Source organism: Balaenoptera ricei, chromosome 2, assembly GCF_028023285.1.
Source record: "Balaenoptera ricei isolate mBalRic1 chromosome 2, mBalRic1.hap2, whole genome shotgun sequence".
In the NCBI taxonomy this organism is placed as follows: Eukaryota; Metazoa; Chordata; class Mammalia; order Artiodactyla; family Balaenopteridae; genus Balaenoptera; species Balaenoptera ricei.
This window is the reverse complement of record NC_082640.1, coordinates 182,372,292-182,384,690: the sequence shown is the minus strand read 5'-3', so window position 1 is coordinate 182,384,690 and position 12,399 is coordinate 182,372,292. Positions and strand designations below refer to the sequence as shown.

The following is a 12,399-nucleotide window of genomic DNA, read 5'->3' as shown; positions in this document are numbered from 1 at the left end:
CCGGGCAGCAGGGGCCGTCAGGGCTGTGATTTGGGAGGGCCGCTGGCCCGCTCGCCCACTCTGCCAGGGCGGCTTAGAGGTGGATGGGGGCGGTGGCGGAGCGTCTGGGTTCTTTGGAGTCACCTGGATCCCAGCATCCTCTGGTGGTTGGAACACAGCCAGCGGAGAGGCGTGGGCATGCTGGGCGGAGTCCTGCCCAGCGAGCCCGGGAAGCGGGGTCCTGTTGAGTGCTGAGCTGGGCCCTGCTCCAGAGGCGGCCTCGCCTGGAGGGCAGACTGTGCAGCCTGGGAAGGTTCACCCAGACCTGGGCAGACGCCCTTGTTCTGCCTGTGATGACTTTAGCCACGCTGACCACGGGGGAGCAAACAGACAGAACACAGCTAACACAGGCACCGGCAATTCTGAAGCACGTGTGCGTTCGTCACCCTGCTGGTGGCCGGAGTTGCGGCAGTGGGCAAGATCAGCTCAGCCGCGGTCCTCAGGGAGCTTGGAATCCAGACCATATGATGAATTTTAAATAAATAACCCAAGGCCAGTCACGTGGCCTCCGGCAACTTACTTGTGGTCTCTGAGCCTTTTATTGCTCCTGTAAGTGGTCACGGGCAGAGAGTTATCCTGAGACTACATGGGGTGAGGCAGGTTCTAAACCCCAAAGTCAGCCAAGCCCTTGCATGCCTTTCTCTCCCAGCACCTTGAACTTGGCCCTAGCAGCATTCAGACTTTTCATGAAATAATTGAGAGGGTTATTAGGTGCTCTCGTCTCCCCCTGGAATTCGAGAGCTGCATCCCTCGATACCAGCAGAATACCTAGTGGATAAAGGGTGCCCAGCTCCTACTTGTTCAATGAATGAATGAAAGGCAAGTGCAGGCATTGCTCTCAGCAGGACACATCCTGCTACCTAGTCCACTCAGCCCTATCTATCTTGGTTCCCCCCACTTAGTGGGCTTATGTGAGCTGGCATCCAGGGATGGCAAAGAGGCAGACGCACACTCTATGTGGTGGTAATGGCTGTCTGGAGCTCTGGGTTAAAGAGGATTCCGAGGCCTGGTGGGGGAGTGTGGGGATGGATTGGCAATGTCTGCCACGGGCATTGGCGGAGGGGCAATGGCTGTGTTAGACTGAGGCTGCCTCAGCACTTCATCACCAGGGAGACCATTTAATAGTAGTAGTAGTGCTACTGCTGTCACCACCAGAAGCAACACCCAACAAAGGGCATCTATTACTTTTCCATGAGATAATTGGCCTGATTTCACCAAGTTCTTGCAATTCTAGCCGAGAACAACACACCTCCACATTTCACTAGCATGTGGCTGGAACGAAAGGTAAGATCCCGAGGCACACACAACTGCCCTGTCTCCTACCCTAGGGTCCCTTGACTTGGGAGGGGCCCAGGTCTGCACCCTTTCCTCTTTTGACTAAGCTTTTATCTAGAGCACAGCTGGCTGTGTGGCTCTGGGCTGATCACCTTATCTCTTCCAGTCTTCAGTTTCCTCATCTGTGAAATGGTGCTGATGACAGTTCTTGACCTTGGGAGTTGTGAGGACAGTTCTCCTTAGCTACAGGCAGCTCGTGTAAGGGTTTAATGATGGTTTCTTGTTACTGCTGTTATTATTGCCTTAGCTCCACCTTCTCTCTTGCAGAGGCTGAGGTTTTGTTTGATAGGATGCTTTCAGAACAAGCAGGGATGCTTATAGATTTCATAGGTGACTGTGCTCAGAAATGATATGAACACAAAACTTACAGAGTTCCCCAAGGAAACCAACTGACATTTTCTTTCTGGGATCATGAAAGGGAAGACAGTCTTTAAACTAATAAGGGGTCTACACATCTAGAGATAATAGTGACAATAATGATTAACGTTTTGGCACTGAGGAGATGGCATTGCTAGTGGGCATAGATTCTGGAGGAGGATTGGGTGGTTGGCCAATGAATCCAGCCCTCTCCTTGGGCACTGGGTACCCTAAAATCCAGAGAGGGGAAGGGGCCTGCCACAGGGAGACCCTGGATCTAACAGCCTGCCCCAGAATCCGGCTGCCGGTGTCTCATGACCCCTTCACCAGGTCCTGAGTGGCACGTTGCCCTGTAGGCTCACCTGCTCTCTTAACCATCTCCACTCCAGGGACGAGGCCCGTGGTGGACCCGACTGGGCTCCATGAAAGGGTAATCGATGCCCTTCACTGGGAAGACACACACAGTGTGACAGGAGGACCTTTTCACTGTGCAACAGGCCCTGACAAGTGTAAAGAGAATGATCTCAGGTGGTGCTGTGGGGGGCGGGGCAGCTGGGATGGAGCCAGGGCTCGGGAAGCCTGAGCGGGGACATGGCCCTCCCCTTGCTGGCTGGGGGACTCTGCTTCTCTGAGCTGCAGCACCATCACGTGCCAGCAGGGAGGTGGTCCTTGCCTGGCCTCCCTCAGCGGTTGTGTGAGTGACGCTGAAATGCGCTAATGGCTGTGAAAATGCCAAACCAACTGTCAAGTGCTTTGCAAACTGTAGAGGGCCACGTGAAGCCAAGACCCAGTTCTTTCTTCAGTGTCCAAGTGTCAGGACTCTCATTTTTGCCTCCAGCTTTGGGAGGAGAAAGGCCCTGGCTGGTGATCACCCCAGGCCCTGCTTGAGCTGGGAGGTGGTGTCTGCTTGTGGCTTCTGAGTAGCCGTGAACCACTAAATCCCCTGCAGGCAGGAATACCCTTCTACTGGGTATCACTTGGCCTTAGGAGAGCCCTCTTAAATTATTGCTCTCAATTATGGCTTTTTTATTGAATAATAACTCAGTTAAAGGTGTGCTTTTTATTGAACATCCCTGATACCTTTATTGGTATTATTAGAGTAACCAGCATAATAAGGAAGAACAATTATTTAAATGCTCATTAAAAAAAGAAAAAAAAAACTACTACTAGCGGGGGTGGGGGCGGTAGCACTTCATTGCAGGAGCCCAGTTGTGTGTTTGTTCCCAAGAGTCATGATAAAAAATTATGTTTCCTCAACGTTTGCAAGTTTCTACTTCCCTGGAACCTCTAATGCATTAGGCAGGCTGCATTAAAATTCCTCCAGGGGAGAGGGTGTGGAGAAAAGGGAACCCTCTTGCACTGCTGGTGGGAATGTAAATTGATACCGCCACTATGGAGAAGAGTATGGCGGTTCCTTAAAAAACTAAAAACAGAACTACCATATGACCCAGCAATCCCACTCCTGGGCATATACCCTGAGAAAACCATAATTCAAAAAGAGTCATGTACCACAATGTTCATTGCAGCTCTATTTACAATAGCCAGGACATGGAAGCAACCTAAGTGTCCCTCGACAGATGAATGGATAAAGAAGATGTGGCACATATATACAATGGAATATTACTCAGCCATAAAAAGAAACGAAACTGAGTTATTTGTAGTGAGGTGGATGGACCTAGAGTCTGTCACACAGAGTGAAGTTAAGTCAGAAAGAGAAAAACAAATACCGTATGCTAACACATATATATGGAATCTAAAAAAAAAAAAAAAAAAGGTTCTGAAGAACCTAGGGGCAGGAGAGGAATAAAGATGCAGATGTAGAGAATGGACTTGAGGACACAGGGAGGGGGAAGGGTAAGCTGGGACGAAGTGAGAGAGTGGCATGGACATATATACACTACCAAATGTAAAACAGATAGCTAGTGGGAAGCTGCTGCATAGCACAGGGAGATCAGCTCGGTGCTTTGTGTCCACCTAGAGGGGTGGGATGGGGGGGTGGAAGGGAGACGCGACAGGGAGGAGATATGGGGATATATGCATATGTATAGCTGATTCACTTTGTTATACAGCAGAAACTAACACACCATTGTAAAGCAATTATACTCCAATAAAGATGTTAAAAAATAAGAAAGAAAAGTCCTCCAGGGTTTTATTACTGCCAGAGTTACACTGAAAGGCATCCCTGAAACACCCACTGCCAGGTACAAGACGGATAATAAAAAACAAAACATGCAAAGCCCAACCATAACATGTGCGTAGTGATGTGTGAATTTTATAGGGTGTGTCCACATGCACGATCTCATTTGCTCCCCCAGCCCTCTTTGGAAGCAGATATGTTATTCCCACTCTACTGATGAGGAAACAGAGGGTCAGAGAGGTTAAGTGACTTGATCAACATCACTCTGCTGGGAATGTCAAGGTGGAGGTATGAAGTCACGCTGCTGTCCAGGGTTCTCTTTAACAGAGATCACAGGGAGCGTTTCGAATTTGAGAAAAACACAGGGCCTCCCTTGAAAGCCAGGAGAGCAAAAGAAGACCCAGTGTGGGTTTCTGCCAATGGATACCAAAAATGTCTGAGAAAGGAAAAAGGAAGGAAGCAAGCAAACAAGACACGGGCCCTGGGTTCTGAGTCGCCAAGCCCGATGTAGTGATCCAAATGCAGCTGACGTTTCTAGGCCTCTAAGCCAGGTTTGGCGTCGCTGGGTAAGTCGCTTCAAAATAACTTAGGTGTCGACCTCTCAGTTGGAATGTCGGCAGCCACAGGGGCAGCGTGTCGGGACATGGATCCTGTCTGGGCCACCAGCAAAGTCGGCATGTGGTAGAGCTTCCAGCTCACCTCTGGGCAGGTGGCCCTGAGCTCCAGGAGGGGGGACAGCCCTGAGTCCGAAGCAGCCCTCTCACCGAGGGTCTTCTGCTGCATTTAAAAATGAGCCATAGGTGACTGTGTGTGTTGGGGCTTTAAAATATTTAGTGAGTTTTTGAACAGAAAAATGTTCCGAGCGGCTCTTCAAAGGCTTCCTGACATTGTTCTCAAAAGTGAGCAGCCCCAGTGCTCAAGGCTACTTCTAGGTAAGAGATAACCATGAAGTGGTAACATGGAAATGAACATTTTATTTAAAAAAGAAAGTTATGAAGGAGAGTGGAAAGTGCGTTGTCTAGGGAGGGCCTTTGAGGGCTGAGAGATTTTAAAAACATCGGAAGCTGTCAGATCCTGGGAAGACTGGCACCTGCAGTGAATCTTGCCATGGCGTGGAGAGAAGTGTGGGAGCCAGATGGGTTCAGGCGTGCGGGAAAAGAGCTTATCCCGGCTTGACGAGGGACCCTGGAATCCTATTCAAGGGATACACACAGAGCTTTTCTCCCCCTGATGGTGAATTCCGGACAGTTAACTTCCTCCCGGTTGCTCCGAGTTAGAGTTTTAGCAGTGTTTTTTGCTCTTTGTTTTTTTTTTTTTAAACAAAAAGTGGAAACATCTGAACTCTTTAGGACATGCAGATACATGCTTCTCAGCAGCTGCCGTTTGAGTTAAAAAACATATATATTTTAATTGGCCATTTCATTCCTGGCCTGCCTGAGAGTTTTGCATTGTCTTCTGATACCCACATTCCTCACGGGCAGGAGAACTTTCTAGAAAATGTGTAGCCATCAGAAGAAGAAACAGGAAGTGCTCTGGAGAGACCCAAGGAAATGAAGATGATGAAAAAAGAGACTGGGGGAAGGCAGGCGGCCCGTCTTAAAAACCCGAGGAACCAGAGCAGCTGTGTGCAGTAACTTGGTCAATTAGAGTGGCTGGAGCCGAGGTGAAGGGTACAGCGTGCTCCTTAATTGCAAGATCTATGACCTTGTGGGAGGTGGTGCTTCATTTGTGTTATTAGCTCCTGTGTCAGAAAGGGACTTTTCCTTTATCTTCTTATTTATTACTTATTCTGCCTTGCTCCAGAAAAGGATTTGAGGAGGACTCTAAATATTGTGGCTTCTGGCCAGCTTTCCCATGAGGCTGTCTGAGGGGAAGAGTTCTGTCCCCCACACGCGTTAACTAATAAGCCAGGACAGGAGATGGTGCCTCCGAGAAGCTGGCGCTCTCTGCCATAGCGGGGTGGCACGGAGGACGGGAAGACCGTGGTGTCCGTGTGGCCTTACTGCTCCCGCAGTGAGGACCACGGCCGCCCAGGGCCTTGGGAAGGAAAGGCCCCGTTTCCAGGTGGGGAAATTCTCCCCAGGGGCTCCAGCATGGGGAACTGAGTTACACAGACATACTGGGAGGAGGAAGTTACCCGGACACCCTGGAGAAAGAAAATTGCCTCAGAAGTTCTCCTGGAGCTGTGTTTAAAAGTGAGGTGAAGCTGACCTTCGGAATTCTTTTTTCCTTTTTGTCCTCCCCGCCTCCCCCCACCCCTCCTGGTCTCCTCACTACCAAACACACAGACACATGTCCTATTGCACACGAGCGTGCAGTGATGCCCAGAGACCACCAGACCTGGAGGGCAGGTCTTGGTTTCCAGTGGTGGGTGATCTGGCCCAGTTGCTTCTGTGTCTGGGAGAATCTCCACCCTGCCCCCCTGCCCCTGGACAGCCCGCACACACTGCATGGCTCAGGGAGGTCCAGGCCCCTTGGACCTTGGACCTTGGGAGAGGTCAAGTTTAACCTGTATGGAACTCGGGACGTTTGGTCCCAGAGCCACTTGGATTTTACTGCTAAGGGTGAAGCCCCCAAGAAACATGATTCGTGGCTGGAAAACCAAAAAAATTCGTCTCTGTACGGGATTTCAGAAGTCCTTAATCTTCCAGGGAGTGGCTGAGATGGGGATTGTCTGCTCCAGCCCGCCCCGCTGTACGCGCCCCTCCCCTTACTGATACGGGGTATGAAAATTAACATGCACATTTGGCTCCACCAGGGAGTTTGCGGCTACCGTGCTTTATCAGCGTTAAAATCTTCCAGGTACAAGAAAGTTTGAAAAAACAAAAAGGGGTATTTCAAGATCTCAGCCGTGATGTGTTCCCTTTTCCTTCCCCGGCCAGTGAGCAAATCTGATGGTGGAAGGCAGGACCTGCCCACACCTGTCCTGTTCACGTGAAGCATTAGGAGAAGAGGTTCAGGCTGGAGAAGCAGCCAGTTTCACCCGCAGGTTGAGGACGTTGGCCAAAAAAGAGGTTCTGGTTGGAAGGTCCGGGCTCCATTTTGTGATGACCCTAATGATGGACGAAGACAGGGACGCTTTGGCTCCATGCCACCAGCGTCCCCTAAGACTGGCTCCCGATGTCACCAGAGCCAGTTTGTAACAAATCCACACTTACCACCATTAATCCTGACCGTCCTGTCAGATGTGACATTCTTTCACTCAGTGTTTCTGGCAAAGGACCTCACCCCTCCCCCTCCCCAGGGGTCTCTGGAGGCCAGATTCCACACTGTGGTTAGGGGTGTGTGTGTGTGTGTGAGGCCAGGAGGGCAATGGTGGGGGGCAGCTGTCACCCAGTAGTGATGTTCATGACATGCCGAATGCCTTCTGTTCCTACGCATCCGTGTTTAAATTTGACAGCGCTTTCTGCACGGACCCTGGTGTATGAAACCCCGGGATTTCCTGTAGTTAAAATCCCAAACGATGCAGAGGTATCAGCCGTTTCTTTTAAAATGTTTGCAAGGCGATTTGGTTTGATTTGTGCTTCTTAGAACTTCCTTGGATCAAAGATTGCCTAGTCAGTGACTGGGGTGGGGGGGCGAGGGGAGGGGGCAGTTTTGCCCCCCAGGGAGGTATGGCAATGCCTGGAGAGATTTTTGATCCTCACGATTGGGAGGGGAGGGAGTGCTACTGGCTTCTAGTGGGTAGAGGCCAGGGCTGCTGCTGAACATCCTACAAAGCACAGGGCGGCCCCCGGCCCCCAGGCGGAGAATCATCAGGGTCTACATGTCAGTAGTGCCTTGCTTGACAATCTCTGGTATAGACCGTGGCCAGTGTGAAAGTAGCCCTGAACGGCTGAAATCTGCCCTGCTATCTTTTATGCAGTCCAGCCTTTCCATACTTCCTGTTACTGGAATCAGGCATTCTCACAAACACATCTCCTTTGGCTTCTGAGGCGATGGGCTTAAGGACACCGTATTTTAGGGGCACAGAGGGATGTCTACCGAATTGGAGTAACTTGCTGAGGTCACACGCCTGGTCCGGGCTTTGCCGGGGCCGCCAGCCCACAGAGCAGGCTTCTTCAGCCCCTCTGCCGGGGATCTGCCAGGGGGTCGCAGGCCCGGGCCTGCTCAGAAGCCGTCCCGCTGCTGCCGCCCTCAAGAGCCGCGGATCCCGGGACGCACTCGGCCCCGGCTCGCCTCCAGGTCAGTGGCCCCGTGGTGCGCGAGCCCCTGTCCTCCGCTTCTCACGCTCTCTCTGCCTTTCCGTCCGTGTGTCTCCCCAGGTAAAGATGAGCCTTCCAGCTACATTTGCACAACATGCAAGCAGCCCTTCAACAGCGCGTGGTTCCTGCTGCAGCACGCGCAGAACACGCACGGCTTCCGCATCTACCTGGAGCCCGGGCCGGCCAGCAGCTCGCTCACGCCGCGGCTCACCATCCCGCCGCCGCTCGGGCCCGAGGCCGTGGCCCAGTCCCCGCTCATGAATTTCCTGGGCGACAGCAACCCCTTCAACCTGCTGCGCATGACGGGCCCCATCCTGCGGGACCACCCGGGCTTCGGCGAGGGCCGCCTGCCCGGCACGCCGCCGCTCTTCAGCCCGCCGCCGCGCCACCACCTGGACCCGCACCGCCTCAGCGCCGAGGAGATGGGGCTCGTCGCCCAGCACCCCAGTGCCTTCGACCGAGTCATGCGCCTGAACCCCATGGCCATCGACTCGCCCGCCATGGACTTCTCGCGGCGGCTCCGCGAGCTGGCGGGCAACAGCTCCACGCCGCCGCCCGTGTCCCCGGGCCGCGGCAACCCTATGCACCGGCTCCTGAACCCCTTCCAGCCCAGCCCCAAGTCCCCGTTCCTGAGCACCCCGCCGCTGCCGCCCATGCCCCCCGGCGGCACGCCGCCGCCCCAGCCGCCGGCCAAGAGCAAGTCGTGCGAGTTCTGCGGCAAGACCTTCAAGTTCCAGAGCAATCTCATCGTGCACCGGCGCAGCCACACGGGCGAGAAGCCCTACAAGTGCCAGCTGTGCGACCACGCGTGCTCGCAGGCGAGCAAGCTCAAGCGCCACATGAAGACGCACATGCACAAGGCCGGCTCGCTGGCTGGCCGCTCCGACGACGGGCTCTCGGCCGCCAGCTCCCCGGAGCCCGGCACCAGCGAGCTGGCCGGCGAGGGCCTCAAGGCGGCCGACGGCGACTTCCGCCACCACGAGAGCGACCCGTCGCTGGGCCACGAGCCTGAGGAGGAGGACGAGGAGGAGGAGGAGGAGGAGGAGGAGCTGCTGCTGGAGAACGAGAGCCGGCCCGAGTCGAGCTTCAGCATGGACTCGGAGCTGAGCCGCAACCGGGAGAACGGCGGCGGCGGCGGTGGCGGCGGGGTGGCCGGGGTGCCGGGCGCGGGCGGCGGCGTGGGCGGCGCGGCCAAGGCGCTGGCCGACGAGAAGGCGCTGGTGCTGGGCAAGGTCATGGAGAACGTGGGCCTGGGCGCGCTGCCGCCCTACGGCGAGCTGCTGGCTGACAAGCAGAAGCGCGGCGCCTTCCTGAAGCGCTCGGCGGGCGGCGGGGACCCGGGCGACGACGACGACGCGGGCGGCTGCGGCGACGCGGGCCCCGGCGGCGCGGTCAACGGGCGCGGCGGCGGCTTCGCGCCGGGCGCCGAGCCCTTCCCGGGCCTCTTCCCGCGCAAGCCGGCGCCGCTGCCCAGCCCCGGGCTCAACAGCGCGGCCAAGCGCATCAAGGTGGAGAAGGACCTGGAGCTGCCGCCCGCCGCGCTCATCCCGTCCGAGAACGTGTACTCGCAGTGGCTCGTGGGCTACGCGGCGTCGCGGCACTTCATGAAGGACCCCTTCCTGGGCTTCACGGACGCGCGCCAGTCGCCCTTCGCCACGTCGTCCGAGCACTCGTCCGAGAACGGCAGCCTGCGCTTCTCCACGCCGCCCGGGGACCTGCTGGATGGCGGGCTGTCGGGCCGCAGCGGCACGGCCAGCGGGGGCAGCACGCCGCACCTGGGCGGCCCCGGCCCCGGGAGGCCGAGCTCCAAGGAGGGCCGGCGCAGCGACACGTGCGAGTACTGCGGCAAGGTGTTCAAGAACTGCAGCAACCTGACGGTGCACCGGCGGAGCCACACCGGCGAGCGGCCTTACAAGTGCGAGCTGTGCAACTACGCATGCGCGCAGAGCAGCAAGCTCACGCGCCACATGAAGACGCACGGGCAGATCGGCAAGGAGGTGTACCGCTGCGACATCTGCCAGATGCCCTTCAGCGTCTACAGCACCCTGGAGAAACACATGAAAAAGTGGCACGGCGAGCACTTGCTGACTAACGACGTCAAAATCGAGCAGGCCGAGAGGAGCTAAGCGCGCGCGGGCCACCCCCCCACCCCCACCCCGCGCACCTGTACAGTAGCCCCGTCGCCAAGCGAGAGAATGCTGACCTGACACTTGCCTCCGTGTCGCCGCCGCCGCTCGGCACCCCCTGCGAGCCCCCGGGGCCCCAGGGGAGGCGGCCCTCCAACCTAACCTGTGTCTGCGAAGTCCTATGGAAACCCGAGGGTTGATTAAGGCAGTAAAAATTGTGGAGCCTTTTAACTGTGCAATAATTTCTGTATTTATTGGGTTTTGTAATTTTTTTGGCATGTGCAGGTACTTTTTATTATTATTCTTTCTGTTGAAATTCCTTTAAGAGATTTTGTTGGGTATCCATCCCTTCTTCAGTTTTTTTGTGTTTTTTGGTTTTTTTTTTTTTTTTGGTTTTTTAAAAACTCAGTAGTAGCCTGAGCGATGACTCCCGAGCTATGTAGAGGGGAAGCATATATTTTAAATTATAATTTGGGGGGGGGGAGGGCGCTGCTTTTTTGAAATCTAAGCTAAGCATGTGTAATTTCTTGTGAAGAAGCCAACACTTAAATGACTTTTAAAGTTGTTTACTTTTTTATTCCTTTTTTTTTTTTTGTCCTGAAATAAAAAGTGGCATGCGTTTTTGCTTTTGTTTTTGTTTTGGGGGAGGGGGTGGATGAACAGCGGATAACAATCTTTAAAGTTGTAGCACTTTGTTTCAGAATCGGAAAGGACATGTAGCACTGATGATGTCCCGAGTAACAGAGGCCTTTTCTGTGTTGATTTCAACTTTGCAATCCATAAGGAAACCTTTGAGTGGTGGGGGGGGAGAGGCCCTCAGAAAACTCAGCACTGCCAGAGAAACAGGAGTTTTTGAGGGCTGCCCCTGGGAAATGGCCCAAGAGCATTCTAAAATTGTGCATTCCCAGCAGATCCCGTACTTTTCTCAGAATGTCGGTGGGCTCTGGGATGCCATCTCTGCTATTTGCCGTAGATTCGACTAAATAAAATGGGCTGAGGGTACTTTTGGGGGTAGACGGTGGTGGCCTGCAGTGACACAGAAAGGAGAGAAACCAACGGTGTTCTTTCAGGTTTCTTCTGGCTTGACAGCTTCTCTCTCTCTCTATCACCCCCACCACAGAAATCCGAAGTCATACATTGCTGCCAGTGACAACTGATCGTTTCCCAAGCAGACAAGTGTACTGATGGTGAATTGAGGGAAATTACTATTCTCTCATGTAATGCACACTGATGACATTGTACGGACGGGGGTTGGGGGGGGGAGTGGGGGGAGGATCTTGCCAATTTCAGTTCCCTTTTACTGGAAAACGGGAAGAGTTCCATCCGAAGGTGCCCAGCGCTACTTCCCAGGTTTTTTTTTTTTTTTTCTATCCCATTAGGTTGGAAGGTACTAAACATTGGACTGTTAAGATTAGACATTTGAATTCTGTTGACCCGCACTTTAAAGCTTTTGTTTGCATTTAAATTAAATGGCTTCTAAACAAGAAATTGCAGCATCTTCTTCTTTTTGGCCCAGAGGTGGGTTAAACTGTAAGGGATGGCTGAGACTGAGTGTCAGTATTGCTAAGCGTGGCATTCACAATACTGGCACTATAAAGAACAAAATAAAATAATTTATTGGACAGTTTTTCTACTGCCATTCAATTTGATGTGAGTGCCTTGAAAACTGATCTTCCTATTTGAGTCTCTTGAGACAAATGCAAAACTTTTTTTTTTTTTTGAAATGAAAAGACTTTTTTTAAAAAAAAGTAAAACGAGAAAAGTACATTTCTTTAGAAACAAACAAAGCCACATTTACTTTAAATAAATTTTCAAAAATCCTGGTTGAAGACATGAAAATGCCATAAGACCCAATCAAATGAAGAAATAAACCCAGCACAACCTTGGATATCCATTAGCTGAATTATCCTCAGCCCCTTTTGTCTGTGGGACAACGCTGCTTAGATGTGGAGTGGAGGTGATTTACTGCTGAATTAAAACTCAAGTGACACAAGGTACAAGTTGATATCGTTGAATGAAAAACAGAACAAAAACAATTCAGGAACAACGGCTAATTTTTTTCTAAAGTTAAATTTAGTGCACTCTGTCTTAAAAATACGTTTACAGTATTGGATACATACAAGGGTAAAAAAAAAAATTGTGTGTATGTGTGTTGGAGCGATCGTTTTTTTCAGAGTTTGCTTAATAGGTTATAAAAAGA

At 52.9% G+C, this 12,399-nt stretch overlaps 1 protein-coding gene across 4 annotated transcripts in view; it reads left to right on the top strand.

Moving 5' to 3' along the window:
* BCL11B (BCL11 transcription factor B) overlaps positions 1–10,199 on the top strand; it is a 90,884-nt gene extending 80,685 nt beyond the window's left edge. For all 4 annotated transcript variants that reach the window (XM_059915862.1, XM_059915860.1, XM_059915861.1 and 1 more), the window contains one exon: positions 8,134–10,199. In XM_059915862.1, coding sequence (XP_059771845.1) covers positions 8,134–10,199 — 2,066 coding nt within the window. The remainder of the gene's footprint in view (positions 1–8,133) is intronic.
* Positions 10,200–12,399: the final 2,200 nt, after the last annotated feature.